We start from the raw sequence: 26,029 nt of genomic DNA on the forward strand, positions 1-26,029 counted from the left end.
TAGCCCAGTCAAATGGGTGGGAAGGCCAGGGAAGGCTTTGCTATAAAACTTGGGAGAAAAGAATTAATCCACTGTCATTTTTAAAGTCTTATACGTACATATCATTATCAGGATCCTGTAACCAAACTGGAAAATGATTATTACAAAGAAAAAAATCCCCTCTAGTTCAGCACAAAGCTTTAAAAATGTAAATAAAAAGGATGGAAAAACAAATTCCATTTATTTTCACTGATAAGGGCAATGTCACTCACTTGAAACTACATACCTTCACAAGAAAGCTTTATGAGTATCTAGCGACATACCCATCAGAGTAATCTTTTAAAATCCCTTTCCTAGCAATCCAACACCCATGTTTCAGAGTATGACTTAAACAGTGAAACATTTTTCCTGTTCATCCAATCCCAGTTTGAATTTTGCCTTAACTTAGGTTTAAACGTATTGGGGACTGTGATGGTTTATCCAAGCTAAACTTAAGTCAGTCTTAAAAATTAAGGTACTCATAGTTCCCTTTTCAGCAAAAGCTCTAGGTAAGGCCAGCCACAAGGCAGGTCACTCTTCAACAGAGGTGTTGACAGTGGGACCTCTAGCAAAGTCTCTCAGGAAGCTCTTTGAGCTAGGTATTCCCAAATGCGAGGCACAAAAACGAGAATAACTTTTCTGGGGAGCATTTTGCAACATACACTGCAAGCCTTACGAGGGATTATCTCTAAACAAATAGTCGTGCTCAAAAAACCAGGCGGAACAGTGCTCAATGACTTGAATTTTATAATAGCTAAGATCTGAAAACCACCTGTCTGTTCACCATCAGGGAGATAATCCATTAAGTAAATCACAGTCCTGTCACTCAGCAAACCGAACGTCAAGCCCGGGCCAGGCGCGGTCGATCTGGCACACACCGACGCAGTCTAGAGCGGCCAATAAAAAGGATGTAGGAAAACACTGAGAGCCGCGGGCAGACGCGTGGGATGTATTAGTAAGACAAAGAAGCCAAGTCACGGCGCTTCATGATCCAGGTTCTGCAAAAATAGTCTGCTCAGGCTACCAGGGAAAAAGGGACTGTAAGGAAATACACCTTAAGGTTAGCCCAGGTGTCTCTGGGGAGCGGGGGTTCCGCTCCTGCGCTTCCTTCCTTGTGCTTTGCGGTTCCACTTTTCCGACGGCGACAAGGATGAATTTATAGTCGGGGGTGAGGCCGGAGCCGTGGCCGGAGGGCCTGGCGGGGCGGGGGCGCCCTGCCGCCTGCCCAGGTCCCCGACCCCCCGCCTCCCCGCTGCCAGGCAGCCAGGAGCCACCCGGGCCCCCCACCCTCCGCGCGGGCCCGGGCCTCACCGCGGGGCTGCACCGCCGCGGAGACACCGCCCACCGCCCGGCGCGCCGCCCGCCCGCCTCCGCCGCCCGGAGATGGCGGCCGCCCGCGCCGCAGTGGGGGCGCCCGGGGCTGCGCGCAGGGGCTTCCGGCCGGCCGGGCTGCCCACCTGGGCCGTGCGGCTCACCTGCGCGCCGTGGGCCGCGGGTGGCTCTGGGCCCCGCGTCGGGTGGGTTCCGCCGACTTGGCCGCCTGAGGCCGCGTGGCCTCGTCCCTTCGCCGAGAGTCAGGCGCAGCCTCCGCGGAAGCGAGAGCTCGGCCGGCGCGAGTCCCGAGCGCGCCGACTCTTTGTCGCGCTTCAGGTCCCCGGAGGCGCCTCGCGCAGCGCAAGCCACCCAACCCCCGCCCGCTGCCCCCGCGGCCGGCTCTGCGCTCTCTGCGGAGGCCCTTCCTCACCCCTCCCGGGAGCCGTAGGTAAGAACCAGCTGAGAGGCGTCTCTGGCCTGACGCTGGGGGAGAATCAGGTGGGCAAAACCAGACCCTGTCTGCTCTGAAGCCGTGGTGTAAGGAAATCGGATTGGGGGCGTTCCCTCCTTGAAACTAGGTAGACGCTTCTTTAGTTTAAAGACCAAAACTCCTTTGGGTGGGCGTGAGGCCCCTTTCTGATGTTGCTCCTGTCTCCCCTGACTTCATTTAGATTCTCAAATGACGCAAGGTCTTTCTCACCCCAGGGTCTCTGCAGATGATCTTCCCTCTGCCTGGAACCTCCTTCCTGCCTCTTCCCTTAGTTAACTTCCACTGTTGAGATTGTTCTTCAAATATCATTTCTTAAGGAAAATTTCCCGGGCCCGAAGACTTGCAGCACCTGGAATTCTGTCTCACTTCCTTTCAGGTGTGCAAGTGATACAGGAAAATAAATGAGGCGTGAGAGGATGGCCATGTCCCAGGTCTCAGTTGAGTCCCTGGGATGCACCCAGCAAAGTGAGGGTCCTTGACTTCAGTGCAGGGAAGAATTCAAGAGGGAGCCATAGATGAGTAAAAGTAGATTTATTTAGAAAGATGTACGCTCCGCAAACAAGAGCGCAGGCCATCTTAGAAGGTAACAGAAAGGACAAGAGGTGTAAGGTTGGGTGTTTCGTTTAAAGTAAAAGTAGATACATGCTCCATTGATAGTGTGTGGGTTGCCTTGGAAGGTAAGGGAGCAAGAAACGCCGAGAAGCGTAGTATTGCTAGTTTTGTATTCTAACAACTAAGAGGTTTATTCCAGCTACTTTGGGGAAGGGGTGGGGATTCCCAGGAACTGGACCACCACCCTCTCTGTAACCTTTCATGGTCAGTCTTCGAACCATCATGGCGCCTGTGGGTGTGTCATTCACCATGTTAATACATTATAATGAGCATATAATGAAGCTCAAGGTCTACTGGAGGTCAAATCTCCCGTCTTCTTGGGCCTCAAGGTCTACTGAGAGTTGGCTTGCTCTGTGCCACTGTTTCCTCTTTGGGTATTGTTTCTGGGATACCTGGAATTAAGAAACATACCACTTTCGGCTGTATTTTCTACCTGCACATTCCCTGGGCCCAGGACACTAGAGGTAAGAGTAGTCACTTGTTATCAAACAGGATTGCTATGGAAAGAAGTCAGGTCTGAACAAAACACTGTGAAAGGTACTGAACTTGGGTACAAAACTTACTTACCTGAGCTGATCCTGCTTTTGAGCTTACTTCCACTCTCATGTTTCCTTGTTTCCCAGGAAGTACTTGGATGCTGTTCCAACCTCTTAAGCTGCCTCTCACCAACATGCCCATAGACATCAGTGATTTATTTTAAGATAGCCGCTCAAAATGCTTTCATTCACAATAGTACATGTTTTCATTGGGCTTCCTTTAGAAAAGAGGGCTTTTAACAGATTGACTGATTTTTCTGAACTTCTTTTTTTTATTTTTTAATTTAATTTGGGGGGGGCAATTAGGTTCACTTATTTATTTTCAGAGGAGGTTCTGGGGATTGAACCCAGGACCTCGTGCATGCTAGGGCATGTGCTCTACCACTTGTGCTATATCTTCCCCTGCTGAACTTATTAAACAGCATGAATGGAGAGCAAAATAAAAGGGAAAAGTTACATAATCTGAAACCTACCAGTTTAAAACTTTCCATGTGCCCTTCCAGTACTGGTCCAGCATGACTGTTGGCTCTGTGTTAAAGGAAGAGGCACGAGTGCTTTACAGACGAGCCCAGGATCCAGGATTCCGGCTTCAGAGGATCATGTGTCCAAACGAGTGCCAGTAACCACAGTCTCCTGCTGCCTGCCAGGCTGCTGCTGCTTGGGCCTGTCTCCTTCAGCACAAGGAGGCTCTGGCTCTGTCTACACAAACACAGAAAGTGGAGGAGCAGCAAACCGAGGTGATTTTGTAGAACTTCAAACCAGAAAAGTTTGACAATTTCAGGAGAAAATAGGTTTTGGTCTGTCATCTGGAGAGTGGGGTTTGTAGACACACCCTTAGAGGAAAGAACCAAAGGAAGGTGCTTTTTAAGTGCCTAAGGAACATTCTAAGGTACCTGTTCCAATTGGTTAAGAGTTTAAGAATTTGTATCTAGTTTCTTTTGAGAAATTTAAAAAATACGGAAAAGTACAGAAAATAATACCCCTATTCCCGCCACTCAGAACTGACCATTATTAAATATTGGCACAATAAAAAAATCCCGGTAGAAGAAAACATGGCAGCTAAAGCCCCATTTGACTTTCAACCCCAGCACCATTACTCTCTTCTCCTCCCCAAAGGCCAGCATCCTCATGAATTTTGTGTGTTTGCATCCAAGTCCACCTTCTATAGTTATATAGAAATTATATACATGGGTACATATTCTTGGGAATGATACAGTTCTGCTTTTAAAAATGATTTAAATGACCATAAGAGGCAACTGAGAATTTGTTTGAGGGTAAGACAGGATTCTAGGAAGTTCATCCTCTGTAATTCATATCACCATCATCATTACCTTTGTTTAGCATTTATTGACAGTCTGTTATGTGGCAGGCACTGCCAGGGAATATAACAGTGAGAAGCAGTGATAGTTTCTCCCCTACTCAGGAAGTTTACATTCTCGCTAAGAAGGCAGTCACAAAAATGAGCATATAGGTGGAGGTAGGCTGCCTTCAAGATGATTCGCAAGGATCCTCACCTCTTAGTATTCACGTCCGTGTGTAGTTTTGCCCACGTTTAGAAGCGATGCTATGTCACATCCAAGGTTAGATTATAAAAAAGACTTCAGCTTCTGTCTTAGGTGCTCGCACGTTCTTTTTGGTCTCTCCCTCTGTGGACAGCTGCTGCCATGTGTGAACGCTCAGGCAGCCTGTGGGGAGGCCTGCTTGAAAAGGAACAAACTGAGGCCGACCAACAACCACATGAGTGAGTTTGGAAATAAAGCCTTCAATCCACTTGAACCTTGAGCTGACTGTTGCCCCTGCCAACAGGTTGACTGCACCCTCATGAAAGATTTGTCCAGACCATCCAGCTAGGCCACTCCTGTATTCTTAAGCCACAGAAACTTCCAGATAATAAATATTTATTTTAAGCTGCTAGGAGTAGGGGTACCTTGTTATGTGGCAATAGATAACTAATACACAGACAGATGAAATCATTGCAAGCTGAAATAAGTACGTACAGCAATCTTATGGTAGAGCACACGCCCATTGTAAGAAGTGCTATGGTCAAGTGGTTAATGAAGTGGTTAGTGGAGCCTGAATGCTGGAGCCTGGCTCGGCCATACTAGCTGTGTGACCTTAGCAAGTCATTTTTAAAATTTCTGTTTTCTAATTGGATCATTTGTAAAGTAAAGGTAATAACAGTATTTACATTAAAGTTGTGAAGAGTCAACAGGTTAGAACGTGAAAGTGCTTAGCCCAGAGCCTGACACATTTTAAGGGTCAATTAATATAACTATTATTATTCTGTATGGGTTCTTTAAGCATTTGTTATTAATATATTTGCCTGAGTTATTTGCTTCTTGTCTTTCATATTGGAAAATGGCTACTGAGGGTGCATGCCCCTGTATAAATCTGACTCAAATTTAACAATGCGATTCAACTCTGTATTGAGCACCTACTGTGTACCAGGGACTAAGCCAGGTGCTGGAAGAAGTTTAGTGAGGTATGACCCATGTTCCCAGAAGTTCAGGTTCTCATGGGGGAGGCAGAGCAAATGTATTACTGTAATAAAGAATTCTTAGTCTAAAAGACTTGTGAGTTGAAGAATCTTCAAGAATTCATCACCAAATGCCATTTATATTCGGTATACTCCTTGTTGGGAGAAATCTGGTAGTTCTATACCCAGAAGAAATTTTGAGAATCAGTTTAAAAGTTTAGAAATGAAGAGATCTGTTTTAATTTGCTGATGTCGGATGTAATTTATACTGGGAAGTCATAGCACAGAGGAAAGCAGTAAGCTGAATGAAGACAGGCTTTGGATGTCTGCTTAAATGTCACTTCCTCAGAGAGGCCTCCTCCACATACCCTATTCTATTCCTTCATAGCACTTATAATTATGTGCTTATTTGTATTTGTTTTGTATTTCTCTTCCCAAGTATACTATAAGCTTCATGAGGGCAGGAACTACACCTGGTTTACCCACCACTGTGAACTCAGCATCTAGTTCAACCCCTGGTACGTAACAGATGCTTAATAAACTTTTGTAAATGAACGAATGTTAAATGAGTGTTCGGAACCATTAGAATCCTGGTAGGTGAGGCCCATAGAAAACTCTTGAGACCAGTGCAGCAGGATGCTGCGCTAAAGACTGAACTTGTGTGCAGAGTCCTTTCCTGTTCTAGTAAAGAGAGGTACTGGAAAGTCCTTAGGGGTTCATAAGAAGGGATTCCTTTGGAGGACAGTACTATAGAGTTCCTCCCCTTCACTTGCTACATGCAAAATCCAGGAGTGATGAGGGGGAGGCTCTGTTGTTAGGAATTAGAGAATAATCAGCCTCTTTTGTGCTTTGAAGATTGGGAGGGATACTGGTGATCATCCATCTAGCACCCGTTGTCCTCTTGCCCCTTCAAGGGCTCCAATTTTACTCAAGTAGCCATGCTTCCATCTTGCAATCCACGTGACTCAAGGAGGCCCCAACCCCTGCTGATTCCAATTATGGTCACCCTTTTCCCTTCTGGGACCCATACTTAAATCATCTGCACGTTTGCCGGCCAGTTACTGAGTAGAGGCAGAGGACCTGCCTGTGTGACCTAACTGGCTCAAAAACCCAGAAGGAAGGATTTCAGATGGAAAAGAAAGCATGTGATCCTGATTGCTCCTGGTCAGACATCTAGAACATCACTTTCATATGAATTTGAAACCTACAATGCTTACAGCAGAGAAAAACTGGGCCCTTAATCACTTGTTGAACCACTGCATTAACCGACCCCAAAGTCTGTATGTCTCTCGATTTCCTGTTATGTGAGATAATTTCCTTATTGCTTAAGAAGACAATTCAAATCAGGTTTTCTGTCATTTGCAGCCAAAATAATCCTAACTGACCAATGATGTTTGGCTTCCTGGCCATAATTAGGGCAGCTACCTTTAGAAGAGTGGGTAAGTCACCTTATTATCTTGGAAAAGGCAAGCAGTGAGACTCTTTAAGTTTCAAGGGTTGAAAGTGAAAATCCACTGCTAGTGTGAATAGCTAAGTATGGAGAGGGCAGGGGGTAGGGGTGGGGTGAGGACATACTTGCATGGGGCAGACAAAGAGATCAAAATTCAAAGTGGCTCTAGCTGCCTGGAAGAAGGCTGAGTGTGGGCCTAAAAGTTGAACCCTAAAAGCTGTGACCCTGAGACCACTTTGTGAGACACACCATGGCTAAACCCCTCAGTAGAAGATCCCTGTTGGCCCTTGTGGAACCTGCTATCCTCAGCCTGCGTCCTTCGACCAATTGGAAAGTACAGGTTGTCAACAGCGACATCGTGTGGCTATAAGATGCAATGACAATGGCCGACGGCCTTCCCTTCAAGTATATGGCAGCTGGATTTTCCGTTCGGAATTTTTGGATCACTTAACCCGCTATGAGGTTTTGAAAATGGTGGACAGGAGACCTGTTTTTAGATGTTGAATTTATTAAAGTGAGAAACAGAGGATTGAGTTGACTTCCTTTTGTGGGAAAAAAAAGAGCAGTCATCATATTTGTACACCATGGAGCTTTTTTTTTTTTTTTTTTTTTTTAGTTTTTACTTATATGTGAGGATGCAAGAAAGTTAGGATTAAAGCTACCCAAACAAAAACCTTTCCATTTTATACTTCTTTTGGAAACTAATCTATAGTTCCCCATCACCTCCAGGACAAAGTCCCAGCTCCTTAGCACACCTGCTAAGGCCTTCCTCTGATTCTCCAACGATGCAACACACTCCTCAGTTCCTCAGGAAGCCCATTATATTTGCCAGTGCATTGGGGGTTAGGTTTTTTTGGGGAGGGCAGATATAAGCTGTACCAATGGGGCCCAGGTTTAATTAAAGGGAAAAAAAAAAAGAGCAAGGTTTACTGAGCACTTGTGAACTACTCATTTTAATAATGTGTTTTGGAGTTATTGTCTTAATTTGCACATAAAGTTTTCTCTGAATACCTTTCCTCTATGTATTTCTGGGGAACTCTTGTTCACCATTCAGAATCCTTCTTATGCATCTCTCTAGGTTTGCAGTTTTGTGGCTTGGCTGCACATTGGAATCACCTGGGGGAGATTTACAAACCATTGACACCTGGGTGCCACCTGGCAGATTCTGATTTAATTGGTTTGGGGCCTGAGATTCATTTTCAAAACTCCGTAGGCGATTCTAGTGTGCAGCCAGGGTTGAGACCTACTGGTTGAGGAAGACTCCAGTGACCCACTGAGGTAAATCTTCCGCTTTCTCTTGTGTGCCCTGCACGCTGTGGACAAAGAATGTCGCCTGCCAGATTAGTAAACAAAGGATGTCGTGTCTTTCAAGCCATCAGCCATTGCAGCTCCCCCTTACCCACACGTGCATCCTGAAGAGATTCAGGATGGAGAAGATAAGATACTGGCCCTAGACAGTTAAGGTGCATATCAAAGGAATAACTTCAATGAGCCCAAACTCTTGCATCTTCCCATACTTAGAAGAGTGCTAAATTCATTGACTTGAGATGTCTGGCTTTTCTTTAACAGTAATCTTTTATGTTCCAACACCTGTTTTATTTTTGTCAAAATTCCTATATATCCTGGCCCCTCCCTTACCTTTTGGGAACAGTCCCTCAGAACTATCTGAGAGACGCTCTCCTGGGCATAAATCTTCAGTATGTCCGCTGAATAAAGCATAATTCTCAACTTTTAGGTTGTGTGTGTGTTTTTTTGTTGTTTTTTGTTTTAGTCAGCACCTTTCTCTGATTATGCCTATCACACTGTACCTTACTTTCAGAGTATATATCCATCTCCCTAACTAGACTTTGAATGTCTCCAGTCAGACGCTTTTGCATTTCTGGAGCTTGATGTATTGCCTGACACTTTGTGGAGATCTGGAAAATGCTGAATGGGAGGGTAAAAACGTCATCAACAAACACTTATTTGCATCCTCCAAATGCCAGGCGATGCAGTACTTAGCCAGGTCTGGAACACAAAGATCAGGCTGACCAGACCCCGCAGCAAGAGTTCACAGACACCGCATGTGTATGTGTGTGGAGGACTGCCACGTGGTCCGGACCTGTCTTTTTCACCGATCGCCTCAAACGTGGATTTCTGAAGTTTCCCTTGCAAAAGAGGATCCGGGTAAATGACAAAGTGCTTGCGCGGCCAGAGCGTTCGTTGCAATGGAAGTGCGCACGCGCAGACGACAAAGCAAGCGCAGCACGCTCCCGCCTACGTTCTGGTAAGCCCCGCCCCCAACAGCGGAGCCAACCAGAGGACTCGGGGCAGTCCCAGCCTCCGACGGCAGCCCGAGACAGTCGCCCGGGCGTTCAGAGGCTGAGCGAAGCAGGTCCCTCGACGCGCTCGGGCTCGATTGGCCAGCCTCCCACGGCGGTAACGGTCGCAGACGCGGGGCCGGAGGCGGCTGAGCCGGACAAGCTGGGCTCGCTGCTGGAGGGAGGCGGCGGCTGAGGAAGGTGAGCGGCCCTCAGGGTTTACCGAGGCGTTGGGTAGAGCCCCTCCCTGAGGAGCCCCGGGAACTGGCCCCACCTGTACCTTGCGAGCGGTTAAACTGACCTTTGCTGGGGTCCCCGGAGAGGAGCCGCCTGGGACGGGTTTGCGCCAATTAAAAATCCCAGGATAAGGAGGGGAACTGGCAATCGAGTTCTGGCAATCCGCCGTTTGTTATCTTAGGCTTCTCATTTAATGTCTCAGCGCCTCAGTTTCTTCATTTGTAGAATACAGCTGGTTATTCTTGCCTGTCATGGTGGCTGAGAAGGTTAAACGAGGCAGTAAGTATGAAGCTTGGAGTGATTCCCGGCGTAGACTGGATTTTGGATAAGTTGTAGTTGGTTTATCCATCTCCGATAGTCGACTAGGGCCAGCCTGCTCAAATTTTCAGTGCCAAGGTGTCTGAGAAGGTTGCGTGGCTAGTGAAAGCTCGGAGCAGAAGGTGGGGGATACGCGACGGGTTAGGTGAGTATCCCTTTCTTCGGTTTGTTAGTCTCATTCCACGGTCGGGAGGCCTCTTACTTTGTGCGGAGTTTAATTTGATTTTATTAAGGAAATCAACGAGGTGGAGTTGTTGCAAGGCTCGGAGACCCGTAACACCGACCAAACAGAAGAGTTTCTATATTACTTTATTTTCTAACCATGGTAATGTTAAGCTCTGTGTAGGCATTACCCACATTGGTTTCAATCCTCTGCATGGGGTTTAATTCTTACTTTTGGTATTGCCAGGTAGACTTGGGCCTTCCCTATCCCACCTTGGGGAAGAGGTGGCCGACTAGGGTTTTGTCCGCAGCTTCTGCTTCAAAGGGGAAGAGTCATGTTTGACCCTTTATATAACCTCTCCTGAGACATATTTGGTCGAGACGAGATCCAATCCCAATTCTGTTTCCTTATTTGTGGTAGATTCAGTTCTTCTTAGGAACGTTAAACAGCATGTTGGCATATTTTTGGAAAAGAGCTTTTGCATTTAATAGACAATAGAGACTTTGAAAGCATTGTGTGTTCCATTTATTGCAGTAAAGTGAGATACTTTTGAGAAAGCTAATTAGAGATTTTTATGTGACTCACTTGAGAAAGAACAGCTACTGGCCATGCTTAATTTCTAGCTTGTTCCCAAAAAAGTAGTGAAAAATAATTACATTTTAATGTATGGTGCATGTTGCAGGGGCTTCAGACCTAGAAAGGGCAAGTTACCAAAGGGTTCTTGTGAAACCTGGACAGGGCAAGAAGGTAAAACTGTTTTGCGTCTCTTCTCTTGGCTTTCTATGCCTTGTACAAACCGTCTGCTTCTCCCTGCAATTCTTATTCCCACAGTCTTACTTCAGGTGTATTATGAGACTGATTGAAGCTCATTGCAGCTTCTGCTTTGGACTTAGGAAGCATTGGGTCTTTTCTAGTGACTCGGAGTTCCACACCTGTGTCCTGTTACAGCCTGTAAGTGGGGAAAAGGCTGCTGCAGACTATTGGCATATTAATTTCACAGCATGGGCCTCTGAAAAGGAGGGCTTGGTCACAGGTGAAATTGTGACGGTTCTCTCTGCCTTTATCTTCTGTATTTGGTGGTATCTGTCTGAGAGGGCTTCATTTTAGTACCCTTGCCAATTAGAATATTCTACTTTTGAATCCAGAATCAGAATTATTGATAGATAATGAAAGATTTGGACTCCCAGCTAAACATTTCAACAAAAGCAGGAAGAGGAAAGATAAGGGGAAAGAAGACAAGGGCAAAGGCACGTTATAATGAGCATCAATGTCCATTAGCAGCTACTTCAGTTGTTCCAGCTTCAGTTTAGTGGAATAACACAAGACCATTCTTACTAGGAGGTTAAATATTTTAAGATTCAGGTCTGTTTATCTTTTTGAAACCTAGATGAAGATCCAGTTTCAGACGTGAGACTCACTGGGTGATCATTTCGTTGAGATCAACTTGAATGACCAGGTGAAAAGTGCAAGAGGAATGTGCTATGACTGAGGTATGTCTGATGTGACAGGTGACTCTCTGGATGTTGAGAGGCCATGGGAAGGATCTACTATTTATGGAATACTATAATATATTTCTTTTTGACTCCTCATAATCCTATCAGATATTTTAAACTCAGTTAAGGAAACTGAAGCCTAGAGAGGTTAATTAGAGAATTAACACAGCTAGTCGCCAACTCTGATCACCACCTCTGTCCTGCTGTGTGCCAGGTACTGTTCTGTTGATCTTTTCTATATTCACTTTCCTAGCCTTCACAAGAATCTGTGAGTAAAGTACTTTTATTATCCTCATTTTATGATAAGGAAATTGAGGCACAGATCAGTACTTTTTGGTTGTGCGGCAGAATCCATGATTTGAACCCAGGCAATCTGGCTATACCAGCTTTCTTTTGGTTAGTATTTCCTCTACTTTTGCTTTTATTGTTATTTAACAAATTCATTTTATTAAAAAAATGAATTTTTATTAGGAAAGATTATGAAGTCGATACCACCCAGGTCAGGATGGAGAACCATGCTAGCCATGCCAAGACTTTGCTCCATCCCAATCACAACTACTTCTGTACTTGCATTAGTAGCCATTTTTCTGACTTTTATAGTAATTGCTTCCTTGTGTTAAAAGTTTTTTCATAAATCTGTATTCTTTGGCACTATAATGTAGTGTTGCTCATTTAAATTTTTAAAATCTTTTTTAATCTATAGATGCTCACCCTATTTTCTTTTCCTTACGATTTATCTGATGAAGAACTTGGGTCATTTGACCTGTATATCCTACAATCTGGGTTTTGCAGATTGCATACTCATATACAGTTCATTATGTTTCCCTGTCTTAGATACATTTTAAAAATTTTTATTTATTTATTTTTTTGGTTGGGGGGCGGTAATTAGGTTTACTTATTTATTTCTAGAGGAGGCGCTGGGGATTGAACTCAGGACCTTGTGTGTGCTAATCATGAGCTCTACCACTTGAGCTATACCCTCCCCCTGTCTTGGATAATTTTTGCACATTGATAGCTGGATCCAAGACTGGATCAGACTCAGATTCAGTCCCTTTGGTAATTCTCTACATGGTGTTTGGCAAGACCATAGGAGGCGTAGAATACCTTACTGTTTCTCTTTGTTTTCAGCACCTGTTGATATTTGATGCCTTATCTGTTCATTGAAGTTTGCAATTGTATCATGTTTTTTTTTTTTTAACTTAGTTGGAATATTAGTACCTTATCTATCATTTGAATATACAGCAATATAATTCCTTTAGGAAAGGCAACATAAATGTTTCATTCTTTCCATTTACCAATTTTTGAGAAAATTATCTTCTGAAGACAGTTCTTTTTAAAGAATCTAATGTCAGTATGACATCATGAATGTGAACACTATGGGTTTCAGTTTATTGCAATTATTTTCAAAGCTCATGTGGTCTCATCTTTGGCTGAGGGGAGCCTCTTCAAGCCTATTTTTTTTGATGACTTCACTAGTCTTTAATATCTTCCTCGGTGACTGATAATCTTGAACCATTTCTGTCTCCAAATCTGAAATCAACATTTTTTTCAAGAAACTCTGGTTTCTTTTAGAAGGAAATGGCATTTTAAGATCATTATATACCAGAGATCCTGAGTTAGTCACTGTTTTAGGCTTTTCAGTAGACAGAGCTAGGAAACTTTATCTAACTATCTTTAGACACACACACATTAAAGATAAACTATTTAATGAGTTCATATGAATACTTCCAGGTCAAATTGGGACTGCAGAGCCTTTACTTAATTTTTCTATTATATCTGCAGTACCTTTTTTCTATATGAAGAATACTGGTTCTTGAGAACATAGAAGATGATGGAATTAGAATGTCCCATAATTACTCATTAGTTTTATCTCATATTACACACCTAACAGTATCAGAAATATGTTACTGATACCACCACCAATATGATTACTGAAAACATTAAACTTTTTTTTGACTCATGTGCTTCCTATTCTTTCCTCTTTTTTTCCTTTTTTTTTTTTTTTAAATAGTTTTATTATATCTGCATTGTCAAAGCATATAGTCATTACATGTTCTACTTTTTCTCTCTTAGCCTTCATTTATCCTTAGTTCTACAGGTATATTTAATACATACCACCAGTGTGTATGTTGATGTCCTTCTAACCATTTTGGTTACCTGATGCTTTTTTGTTGTTGTTGTTAAATTGCTCTGGAAGGAATATTCCTGAGTTCTTTCATATTGGTAAAAGTTTGTGCCCTTTATACTTGAAGGTAAGTTTTGCTGCTATAAAATCTTTGCTCACATTTCTTTTCCTTGAGTTTCTTAAATATAGTACTCCTTTTTCTTCTGGTATAAAGCATTGGTATCAAAGTCAGATGATAATCCAGTTTTTCCCCTTATAAGTCATTTGTTCCTTTTTTTCTAGATGACGAAAGAATTTTTTTCTTTTAAAATTCAGTAACTTTATTAAAATGTGTCTTGGTATTGGTTGTTCTGAGGTCAGTACTTGATAGGTTCTTTCCATATGTAGTTTCAGATCTTTTTTTTTAATTTCAGGGAAACATTATTTTTTATTTTTTGGCAGAGGAGGTAATTAGGTTTACTTATTTATTTATTTTTAGAGGAGGTACTGGAGATTGAACCCAGGACCTTGTGTATGCTGAGCATGCACTGTACCATTTGAGCTATACCCTCCCCCAGGGAAACCTTATTTTTAAAACAGCTTTATTGAGTTATTTGTTATACAGTATACTGAACGTATTTAAAATGTACTATTTGATGTGTTTTGACATACATATATACCTGTGAAACCATGACCACAATCAAGATTGTGAATATGTTTATCCAACACTCCCCAGTTTCCTTTGTAATCCGTCTTTCCAGCTTCCTATTCCTCAACCACTGACCTTTCTGTCACTGTAGATTAGTTTTTTGTTTTTTAGAATTTTATGCAAATAGAGTCATAGTATGTACTCTATCTGGCTTCTTTCACTCAGCCTTAAATATTTTGAGGTTTATCCATGTTGTTGCAAGCATCAATAGTTTATTCCTTTTTATTGCTGAGAGGTATTCTATTGTATGAATAGACCACACTTTATGTATCCATTCACTTGTAGATGGACATTTGAGTTGTTTCCAGTTCCTGACTATTACAAACAAAGGTCTTAAGAGCTTTGTAAGCCTTTATGTGGACATTTGCTTTCATTTCTCTTGGGTACATACCTAGGAATGGAATAGTTCTTACGGTAAGTGTATATTTAACCTTATAAAAAACTGCCAAAGTGTTTTCAGATTTGCTGTCCTTTTTACATTCCCATCAGCAGTGTATTAGAGTTCTAGTTCCTCCACATCTTTAGAAACACGTGGTATAGTTTGTCTTAGACACTTACATAAGTGTGCAGCGGTTTCACAGTGTGGATTTTAACTTGAATTTCCTTCATGACTAACAGCTTTTATAGCATCTTTTCATGTGCTTATTTACCATCTGTGTATCTTGTTTGATGAAATGTCTATTCAAATTTTGTGCCCTTTTTAATATTGGGTTGCTTGCTTTCTTATTGTGTTTTTAGAGTTCTTTATGTATTTTGGGTATGAGTTGTTTATGAATTGCAAGTATTTTCTCCTAGTCTGTGATTTTTCTTTTCCTTCTCATAACAGTATCTTTCAAAGAACAGTTCTTATTTTTATGAAGCCCAACTTAGTATCTTAACCATTTTTAAGTATATAGTTCAAAGGTATTAAATACATTCATAATATGCTACCATCACCATCATCTAGCTGCAGAACTCTTTTCGACTTGTAAGATTGAAACTCTGTATCCATTAAATGATAACTCACCATTCCCTCAAGGCTCTGGCAACCACCATTCTACTTTATGACTGAAATCATACAACATTTGTGTGTGTGTGTGTGTGTGTGTGGGATTGGCTAATGTCCTTAAGGTTCACCCATGTTATAACTTAATGTAAACATTCCCTTCCTTTTTATGGCTGAGTTGTATTCCATTGAATGGATATACCATTTTTGCATATCCATTCATCTGTTGATAGACAGTTGGGTTGCTTCCAAATTTTAGCTATTGTGGATAATGCTGCTGTGAACATGGATGTACAGATATCTCTTCAAGATCCTGCTTTTGACTATACCCAGAGTAGAATGGCTGAATCATATGGCAATTCTATGTTTAATTTTTTGAAGAACCATCCAGCTATTTTTCATAGCAGCTACACCATTTTACATTCCTACCAACAGTATACAAGGGTTCTACTTTCTCTTTGTCCTCACCAACACCTGTTATTTCTATTTTTTTTTGATGGTAGCCATCCTAATAGGTAGGAGATGGTATCTCATTGCAGTCTTGATTTACATTTACCTAATGGGTAGTGTGATATTGAATATTTTTTCATGTGTTTTGGGCATTTTTATATTTTCTTTAGAGAAATGTCTGCTCAAGTTCTTTGCCCATTTTTTAATCAGATTTTTTTGTTGTTGAATTTTAGGAATTTTCTATGTATTCTGGATATTAGTCCCTTATCACGTATATGATTTGCAAATATTTTCTCCCATTCTGTGGATTGCCTTTTTACTCTGTTGACAATATCTTTGATGGACAAAAGTTTTAAGTTTTCATGAAGTCTAATTTGTCAATTTTTTTCTTTTGTGGCCTGTGCCTTGGTGTTATAGCCAAGAAATCATTGCTAAATTCAGGGTTGTGAAGCTTGTACCCTGTGTTTTCTTCTAAGAGTTTTATAGTTTCAGCTCTTACATTTAGGTCTTTGATCTAATTTGAGTTAATTTTTGTATATGGTGTTAAGTAAGGGTCCAGACTCATTCTTTTTGCACTTTTCCCAGCATCACTTGTTGAAGAGACTGACCATTACCTATTGAATAATTTTTGACCCTCACGTTGAAAATCTTGACAGTATATATGAGAAATTATTTCTGGGCTCTTTAGTGTACTCCATTGGTCTGTATACCAATACCACACTGTTTTGATTTCTGTAGCTTTGCAGTGAGTTTTAAAATTAGGAAATGTGAGTCCTTCAGCTTTGTTCTTTTTCAAGATTGTCTTTGCTATTCAGGGTCCCTTGAGATTCCCTATGTATTTTAGGATGGGTTTTCAATTTCTGCAAAAATGTCATTAGAATTTTGATAAGGATTGCATTAAATCTGTAGATTTCTTTGGGTAATATTGACATTTTAATATTAAATCTTATGATCCATGTATATAAGATCTGTTTCCATATATTTATGTCTTCTTAATTTCTCTGAGTAATGTTTTGTGGTTTTCATTGTACAAGATGAACCTCCTTGGTTAAGTTTACTCCTAATTGTTTTCTTTTTTCTTTTTCTTTTTTTTTTTTTTTTGGTGGGGAGAGCATAGCTCAAGTGGTAGATAGAGCATGTGCTTAGTATGCAGGAGGTCTTGGGTTCAATCCCCAGTACCTCCAGTAAAATAAATAACCTAATTGTTTTCCCCCACAAAGAAAAAAAAAACCCTAAACAAATTCTTTTTTAATGCTATTGTAAATGGAGTTATTTTCTTAATTTCCTTTTAGGATTTTTCATTGTTAGTGTATAGAAATGCAACTAATTTTTATGTGTTGATTTTTGTATCCTGCTACATTGCTGAATTCACTAATTCTAACATTTTGTGTGTGTGGGGGGTTTCTTAGGGTTTTCTGCATGAAATCATATCTGTAGTTAGATAGTTGTATTTCTTTTCTAATTTGGATGCCTTTTATTTCTCTTTCTTGCTTAAATTCTTGGTGAGAACTTCCAAGTCCATGTGGAATGGAAGTGGCTAATGTGGACATCCTTGTCTTGTTCCTCATTCTTAGAGGGAAAACTTTCAGTCTTTCACCATTGAGTATGATGTTCACTGTAGATTTTTCATATGCGGCTTTTACTTTGTTGAGGTAGTTTCCTTTTATTCCTGGTTTGTTGAGTGTCTTTGATCACAAAAGGGTGTTGGTATATCTAGAAGGAACCTTACTTCAAAAAGACACCTGCACCCCAATGTTCATAGCAGCACTATTTACAATAGCCAAGACATGGAAATAGCCTAAATGTCCATCAGCAGATGACTGGATAAAGAAGTTGTGATATATTTATACAATGGAATACTATTCAGCCATAAAAATGACAAATAATGCCATTTGCAGCAACATGGATGTTCCTGGAGAATGTCATTCTAAGTGAAGTAAGCCAGAAAGAGAAAGAAAAATACCATATGAGATCACTTATATGTGGAATCTAAAAAAAAAAAAAAAAAAAAAAAGAACGTAAATACAAAACAGAAACAGACTTACAGACATAGAATACAAACTTGTGGTTGCCAAGGAGGGTGGTGGGAAGGGATAGACTGGGAGTTCAAAATTTGTAGATACTGACAGGCATATGTAGAATAGATGAACAAGATTATACGATATAGCACAGGGAAATATATACAAGATCTTGTGGTAGCTCACAGTGAAAAATGTGACAATGAATATATGTATGTTCATGTATAACTGAAAAATTATGCTCTACGCTGGAATTTGACACAACATTGTAAAATGACTATAACTCAAAAAAAAAGTAAAGAAAACCAAAAACAAAAGGATGTTGGTTTTTGTCAGATGCTTTTTCTGCATCAATTGAGATGATCATGTGTTTTTTTTTGTCATTCCATTAATATATATTACATTGATTGCTTTTCATATGCTTATTCCTGCGTTCCAGGTATAATTCTCACTTGGACATCATTTTAATATGCTGCTGAGTTTGGTTTGCTAGTATTTTGTTGAGGATTTTTGCATCAATGTTTATAAGGAATATTGGTCTTTAGTTTTCTTGTATTGTCTTTGTGTTGCTTTGATGTTAGGGTGATGCTGGCCTCCAAGAATAAGTTAGGAAGTGTTCCCTCCTCTTTAATTTTTTGTAAATGTTTGAGAAGGATTGTTAGTAGTTCTTTAAATGTTTGGTGGAATTCCTCAATGAAGCCACCAGGTCCAAGGCTTTTTTATAATTGGGAGTTTTTTGATTACTGATTCAGTCTTATTACTAGTGACAGGTGTACTAAGTTTTTCTGTGGTTTTTTTTTTGTCATTTAGTGCTAGTAGGTTTTGCATTTCTAGGAATTTGTCCATTTAATTTCATTTTGGTTATCTAATTTGTTGGCAAGCAGTTGTTCATAGTACTCTCTTATACTTTTTTATAATGTCCCCACTTTCATTTCCGATTTTAATAATTTGAGTGTTGCCTTTTTTCCTCTCCATTACCTAAGTACTTGTCAGTTTTGTTGATCTTTTCAGATATCTTTATTTCATTGACTTTCTCTGTTGCTTTCCTATCATCTATTTCCTTTATTTCTGCTCTAATTAATCTTCATTATTTTCTTCCTTTTGCTAGCTTTGGGTTTAGTTTGTTCTTTTTCTAGTTCCTGAGTAGTAAAATTAGGTTGCTAATTTGAGATCTTTCATGTTTTTTAATGTAAACTGATAACTAAATTTCACCCTTAGCACTGCTTTCACTGTGTCCCATAAGTTTTGGTATGTTGTGTTGTCATTTTCATTCATCTCTAAGTATTTTCTAATTTCTTTTGTGATTTCTTCTTTCATCTGTTGATTATTTTAGAAGTGTGTTGTTTAATTTCCATAAATTTATGAATTTTTGTTTAACTTATGTTCCTGATTTCTAACTTCATCCCTTTGTGGTCAGAGAATGTACTTTGTATGAAATCTATCTTTTAAAATCTATTATGACTTAATTTGTGGCTTAACACATGGTCTGTCCTGGAAAATGTCCCCTGCACCCTTGGAAGACTGTATTCTGTTGTTGGGTAGACTGTTCTTTATAAATCTGTTAGATCTGGTTGGTTTAATTGTGTCAAATACTCTGTTTCATTACTTCTGTCTGATTGTTCTATTATTGAGAATGGAGTGTTAAAGTCTCCAACTATTATTGTAGAACTGTTTCTTCCTTCAGTTCTTTCAGTTTTTGCTTCATATGTTTTGGTTGTTAAGTGCGTAAGTATTATAATTGTTACATATTCTTGCTGTATTAATCTTTTATTAATATGTAATGTCCTTGTTGTCTCTAGTAAACTTTTTAAAACTCATACTAATATAGCCACCCTTGCTTTCTTTTGGTTATTATTTTCATGTAATATTTTTTACCATCCTTTCACTTTCAACCTCTTTGTGTCTTTGGACCCAAAGGGGGTCTGTGTTAAACACACATAATTGCCTCATATTTTTAAAAAATTCATTCTGACAATCTGTCAAGAGTTTAATCCATGTACATTTGAAGTGATTACTGATAGGTAGGGACTGACTTCTGTCATTTTGTTGTTTTTCATAAAATCTTATGGCATTTTTGTTTATTTCCTGTATTCTTTTGTGTTTAGTTGATTTTTTTTATGTGGTGAAATATTTCTCTTTACTTTTTTTTGTGTGTGTATATTTCTATCACTATTTTCTCTGTGGTTACCATGGGGATTACATTTAACATTGTAAAATTATAACACTCAAGTTTGAATTTATAACAGCTTAACTTAAATAACAAAAACTGCTCCTTTACAGCTCCACCCTCACCTCTTTCAGTTGTCACTGTTGTACAATTATGTCTTTATACATGTGTTCCCAAAACCATAAATTAATAATTCTTTTAAATGAATTTAGTCTCTTAAATTAGGTAGAGAATGAGATGTAATGTTATAAACCAAAGTTAAAAAAATGTTAGCTTTTAGACTAATGATTGCTTTTTAAACAATTATCTGTTTATTAAATCATGTAGAAAACAAAAAGTGGGACTTACAGATCTTTGTTGTAATGTTAGTAGCTACCTTTGATAATTGCCCATTTATTTGCCATGACATTTACTTGTATTGGTATCTTAAGCTTATTTTCATATGGCTTTGATTTACTGTCTAGTGTCCTTTCATTTCAACCTGCAGGACTCCTTTAGTATTTCTTGTACGGCAGGTCTAATGGTAACAAACTCCTTCAGCTTTTGTTTATCTGGGAATGTCTTAATTTTTTCCTCACTTTTGAAGAATAGTTTTGCCAGATGTAGGATTCTTGATTGACAGTTTCTTTCTTTTAGCACTTTGAATATTTCATCTCACTACCTTCTGGTCTCCAAAATTTCTGTTGAGAAATCTGCTGGTAATCTTATTGGTGATTCCTTATATGTGTTGGGTCACTTTTCACTTGCTGTTTTCAAGATTCTCTCTTTGTGTGTCTTTCAAAGGTTTACTTATAATAGTTCTTGGTGTAGGTCTCTTTGAGTTTATCAAGCTTCTTGAATGTATATATTCATATCTTTCAACAAATTTGGGAAATTTTCAGCCATCATTTCTTGAAATAGCCTCTCTGCCACTCTTTCTTCCTTTTCTCCTTCTTGGACTCCCACAAGTCATATATTGGCCCACTTGATGATGTCTCATAGGTCCTTTAGGCACTGTTCACTCTTCAATTTTTTTCTTTCTGTTCCATTAATTTTTTTTTTCTGTTTCTTAGACTTGATAATTTCCATTGTCCTGTCTTCAGATTTACTGATTCTTTCTTTTGTATGCTCAAATCTGCCTTTGAATGCCTTTAGTGAGATGTTCATTTCAGTTGTTGTACTTTTCAACTCCAGAATTTTTCATTTCTTTTTAGGTTTTCTGTCTTTCTTTATTGATATTCCCATTTTGTTCATGTATTGTTCTCTTGATTTTTCTCCACACCTTCCTTCAGTCTTTTGAATATCTTTAAGATGGCTGTTTTACAATCTTTGTCTAGTAAATCTGCTGTCAAGTCTTTTTTTTTAGGAACAGTTTGTTGATTTGTTTTTTTCCTTTGAATGGGTCATACTTTCCTAATTCTTTCTATGCCTTGTTACTTTTTGTTGAAAACTGGACATTTGAATCTAATAATATGGTATCTCTAGAAATCAGATTCTCCTCCTTTGCCAAGGTTTGCTGGGTTTTGTTTCTGTTTGTTTGTTTTAAACTGTTGTGGTTGTCTCTGTGCTGAGGATCAGTGTGAGGTATAAACTGAAGGTCTTTTTTAGCTTGTACCTTTCTGTGGGCATATGCAGTTACTTTCTAATTCCCCACAAATGCATTTGCTTTTATTTTTTATTTTTTGCATTTACTTTTGAATGTCCTAGTTTTTAATATTTGTCTCCCAAAAGAGGAAAAAGAGAAAAGCAAAGAGGGGAAGAAAAGGACAATGGCCATTTAAATTCCCTGGAAATCACTTTAGCCAGAATTGGAAGGGGCTTATAACAATGGGAGGAAGTACAAGACCCCTGCCTCTTTGCTCCTCTGATATCAGAAGCAGCAATCAGTGATCAGATCACAGAATCGAGATATTTGGGTAAGAGTCCTTTTTGCCCACCCTGACTCACACAGACTGGGTGCAAGCTGCTCCTGGTACACTGTGCATAGCTGCCTGCCTTAAGACTGAGGATGGGGAACGGGTAAGTGCTGAGTGCTGAATTGACTGAAATTAACCACAAATTATCATCTAAGCCTTCCCTGGAATTTGCAAGCCTTAATAGACTTAGAGTTCTAAAATAGTTAACATGAGACAGATTCTGCCAGTGCAATTGTTTTCTAGGCAGGGAGACGCATTCCTGGTGCTTCCTACTCTGCCATCTTCCCAGAATCCTCTCCTCCTGAATGTGAAGAAATGGATGATTTCAGATTTGGGACAGAGCTGTTTCAAGATATCAGACAACAAGGAAGCTATTAAAGACTAGTAGGATCGTATCAAAAGGATAGATTTGAATAGGTTCCCACCAGTCAAAGATAACCACATGAGCTTCAATAATATTATATAATAATTGCAATGAACTGACACTCATAAAATACATTTAAATTCATGGCCTCATACTGGTACTAGATTTTTTAAAAAGAATTGTCTTCAGAAGATAAGGAACCAACTCATTTTCTTGAAAATTGGTAAATAAATGGAAGCACTATTAATTTTGGACCTTCTTGAGATACTGAAATGACTCAGAGGAGAGGAAGCCAGGTTTCAGTTTGTGGGAGAGGTTTACTTCTGGTTCACCCAGTCCTGAGAATTATAGCCTTTCAAGGTAACAACTTCAAATGGGAGTAGAGAGGTGGCTTTGATTTGTAGCATTTATTTTCATTGCTCTTCCTTTGAATTTGGCAGATGCCTTCAGGGAAAAAAGTGAGTTTTCATCTTGATTTTTTTTTCCCCTTGGTAATGTCATTATCTTGTTATTTCTTTAATGCTTATAAGAAGAAAACATTTTTAAACATTTTTATTCAGCTTTCTTCATTGTCCTTTAGAGGCAGAGTTACCTACCCTAGTATTACCAAAAAGTGATCATGGAACTTAGTCTACTGATCTCATGGAATTTAGTCTTATCTAGATGAATTCATGTAAAAAACTTGTATCAGATAATTAGCTGAGTAATTTGTAGATAAAGTCCAAGATAGTGTACAATGGTATGATTGATTAGGTAAGATCTATTTTGTTTAGCATACTTACATATATAGCAATGACTACCAATCATCTATAAGTTTCTATGTGCCAGTTACTTGTTCCAAATACTTTTTGTGTGTTGTCTGACTTAATTCAGCCTATGAGATATAGGTATTAGTATGTTTTCTGTTTTGCAAATGTAGAAACCAAGGATCAAAGATGTTAATGAGTTTTTCCATATCACAGAGTTTAATAAATAGTTAAGCTGATAGTCACTCAGGTCACCTGACTCTGAGCTCTAAACCTTCATACTTTACTCTTTATAGTGCTATAAGATCATATAACAAGAGGACCTCATCTAGTCATGGGACCAGGGGAGATTTCCCTGAAGAAGGAAATTTGAGTCAAGATCTGAAAATCAGGTAGGAGTTAACTAAGTGAAGAGGATAAGAGTGCTTAGGCCTAGAACCTAGAGGAAGATGACACTTTGAAGATTTGAAAGAGGCCTCGTGTGGCTGTTAGGGAGATTGTCAGAATACAAGAAGAGTCTATTACATTGATATATGCCTACCTTATGTCTGGTCTACAGGCATTTTCTTCCCAACTCTGACTGACTCCTGATGGTAGTAGTAGTAGGAAGAACACAGCATCACCTCTGAAGTATTCTTGGCAAATAATACTGAACCTGATTTAATAAAACCTCTGAATGTAATCAGTTTACAGGAAGTAGGGGATGGAGAAATATGTTAAATGGTAAGAATACAATAAGCCCAACTGAAATGTCAGTTATTCTGTAAGACAAATGGCCTTCAACACATAAATGGCAGGTTTGAAAAAAAGAAGTGTGGAGATAAGCAAGTGAGACTTTCAAATTAAAAGAAATTTAAGAGTGCTATATGTGGAACTTGTTTGGATCCTGATTTGGGGAAAAAATTTGAGCATGGACTAAATATTAGTGATTAGTAAGGAATTGTTGATTTCATCAGATGTGACAATGGTATTGAAGTTACATTTAAAAAGAGTCTGTTTGTTAGAGATGTATACTGAAGCAGTAAGTGGGTGAGGAAGAAATGAAAGAAGTACAGAAAAAAGTTGGTTATCCTTGAAACTAGAGTAATGAATACATGGGTTCTTGTACTCTTTCTCTACTTTTGTGCATTTTTGAGAATTTCTCTATAAAGAAAAGTGTAAAAACTAGCTAAAAAGTGGTAGTTACTGAAGTTGACTAATATTCCCAAAGTATCTTAATTTAAAATACAAGTGGGAGGGATAAGCATGGTGATGATTGAGCTGTTGAAGGAGTCCAGAGTTTAAAGAGGAGAGAGTACTCTATGATGTCAAGCAGCAAAAATGACAGAATTTGAGAATTTGTAACATGTCACCAGGTTTAGCTGAAAATGAAGTATTGGTGACTAGTAAATTGTTTAGTTGGATTTTACTATCTAAAGCAGATGTGGAAGGACAGAGGGTTCTTTGCAAGAAATGCTGAACTGCTAACAAATCCTGGGAAGATCATTTTGTTTCTCTGGGTCTCAGATGCTTATGGCACCTGACATATTGGTATGGTTCTCCCATCACTCTCTCCTGTCAGGCGTGGACAGCTAGAGATTTTGGATTAAACAATTTCCAAAGTTCTCTCAAGCTCTAAGATTACATGATGCTAATGAATGTGTGTGGGAATGTGTGTGTGTGATTGTACCTCTGAAAAGGAGGAATTAGATATCAGAATCCAAGGAAATTTTTTCCTGTAGAATCACAGTCTTAGGCAACAAGAGCAAGTGATGGTAGGGTGGACTGAATCAGAATCCTTTGTTGCTGGCTTCTGATCTGCTTAGAAGTAAAGACCACCTAAGAATATGCCAGTCCATTCACCCTTGGAGTTAGTCCAGTGAATTGTTGGACTGTTCTGTACCTTTGCGTTGGACACAATTCTTTTAGTATTTTGGGAAGCAGCTTCCAAAAAATAAGTTAGTTTATTAGCATAGCCTGCTTTTCACATTATCTAGTTAAAACAAATAGTTTTCTTTGTGTGTATGTGTGTAAAACTCCATGTTTTCTTTCTAGAGGAGAACATTATAAGATAGAGTTTATTCTAATCATTCTTAAAATCAGTTTTCTTAGAAGTTGTAAAAGTTTTGACTTAGGAATGCTTTAATTGCCCAAGAATAGTAGGTTCCTTTAAATAATAATTTTCTTTTAACACCTTTTGTACTTTTCTCTTTTTTAATTTAGGCAAGTTACAGTTTTTTATTGCCAATCCCTACTTCTTTTGACTCTACAAAAGAAACTATATCTACAGCAGCCCCTAAAGCCCAGGAATCCAGCAAATCATCAGACAGACTCATGACTGAAAAACAGGTAAACTTCAGATAGTTGAAGCCACTGTTTCTCAAAGTATATGTCAAAGAGTGCCACACCTACAAATGTGAACAGTCTTACTTTAAGAGGCTTCTTTAGTAAAATCATTTTGGAAAATGATGGTTTAAAGATTATTGAATGATGTTAGTATAAGACTTCACAATACTGTCAGTCTCCAAAAGGAGGCTTTAATATAGAGTATTTCCTACTTATTTAGCACTAATCTGATGAATGTTTCATTAGCCTGGTGTTCTGGAGTACATACTTTGTAAAATGCCATTCTCAACTATTTTCAGAATTTGCAAACAGTTATGTTACTCTCTCTTAAAAGAGTTATCAGGGAACAATATGTATCATTTGGTCATTCATAACGCATGCCATTATTATTTACAGAGCATTTTGTTTTTATGAGTCATAGTAGACATCCACTTAGATACCCACACAGAGCTTTTGGCTTCTAAAACAGATACCAGCAGTAATTTTACTTCTATATTATTAATCTTTGTGACTTGACGACATAAATAAGGGAAAACAAGGGAGGGAGGAGAATTATAGACTGGATAAAGAAGAAGTCAGCAATCAAAAGATTTGTTTGATGCTGTGAGTCACAGTCATCTGAATAGTTTGTTTTGTCTTGATAGTTTTTTTAATTGAAGTATAATTGATTTATAGTATTATATTAGTTTCAGGTGTACAGCATAGTGAATATTTTTACAGATTATACTTCATTAAAAGTTATTACACGATAATGGCTGATTCTGTTGCTATACAGTGTATCTGTGTTGCTTATCTATCTTGGTAGATTTTTTTACTATCTGAGGGGCATTTGGATGTGGAAAGCAATACTTTTATTTGT

The 26,029-nt window shown here is 39.1% G+C and overlaps 1 protein-coding gene and 1 long non-coding RNA gene across 8 annotated transcripts in view; both read left to right on the forward strand.

Annotated features, from left to right (window-relative positions):
• The first annotated feature begins 1,494 nt into the window (after nucleotides 1–1,494).
• LOC116665988 lies at nucleotides 1,495–7,422 on the forward strand. Its single transcript, XR_004322832.1, has 2 exons — nucleotides 1,495–1,780; nucleotides 3,474–7,422. It is a non-coding gene; the product is annotated as an uncharacterized LOC116665988 (long non-coding RNA).
• A 1,802-nt stretch (nucleotides 7,423–9,224) lies between these two features.
• The window catches only part of CEP70 (centrosomal protein 70), a 61,079-nt gene continuing 44,274 nt past the window's right edge, over nucleotides 9,225–26,029 (forward strand). For 3 of the 7 annotated variants that reach the window (XM_014553055.2, XM_014553052.2, XM_032487639.1), the window contains exons 1-3: nucleotides 9,226–9,397; nucleotides 11,302–11,404; nucleotides 25,048–25,173. In XM_014553055.2, the coding sequence (XP_014408541.2) occupies nucleotides 11,396–11,404; nucleotides 25,048–25,173 (135 nt within the window). In that variant the 5' untranslated portion in view covers nucleotides 9,226–9,397; nucleotides 11,302–11,395. Of the gene's footprint in view, nucleotides 9,398–9,443; nucleotides 9,897–11,301; nucleotides 11,405–23,141; nucleotides 23,238–25,047; nucleotides 25,174–26,029 lie in introns of those variants that run through there. The other 4 variants (XM_032487647.1, XM_032487656.1, XM_014553054.2 and 1 more) reach the window with 4 other exon arrangements.

Source organism: Camelus ferus, chromosome 1 (assembly GCF_009834535.1).
Source record: "Camelus ferus isolate YT-003-E chromosome 1, BCGSAC_Cfer_1.0, whole genome shotgun sequence".
NCBI classification, from domain to species: domain Eukaryota; kingdom Metazoa; phylum Chordata; class Mammalia; order Artiodactyla; family Camelidae; genus Camelus; species Camelus ferus.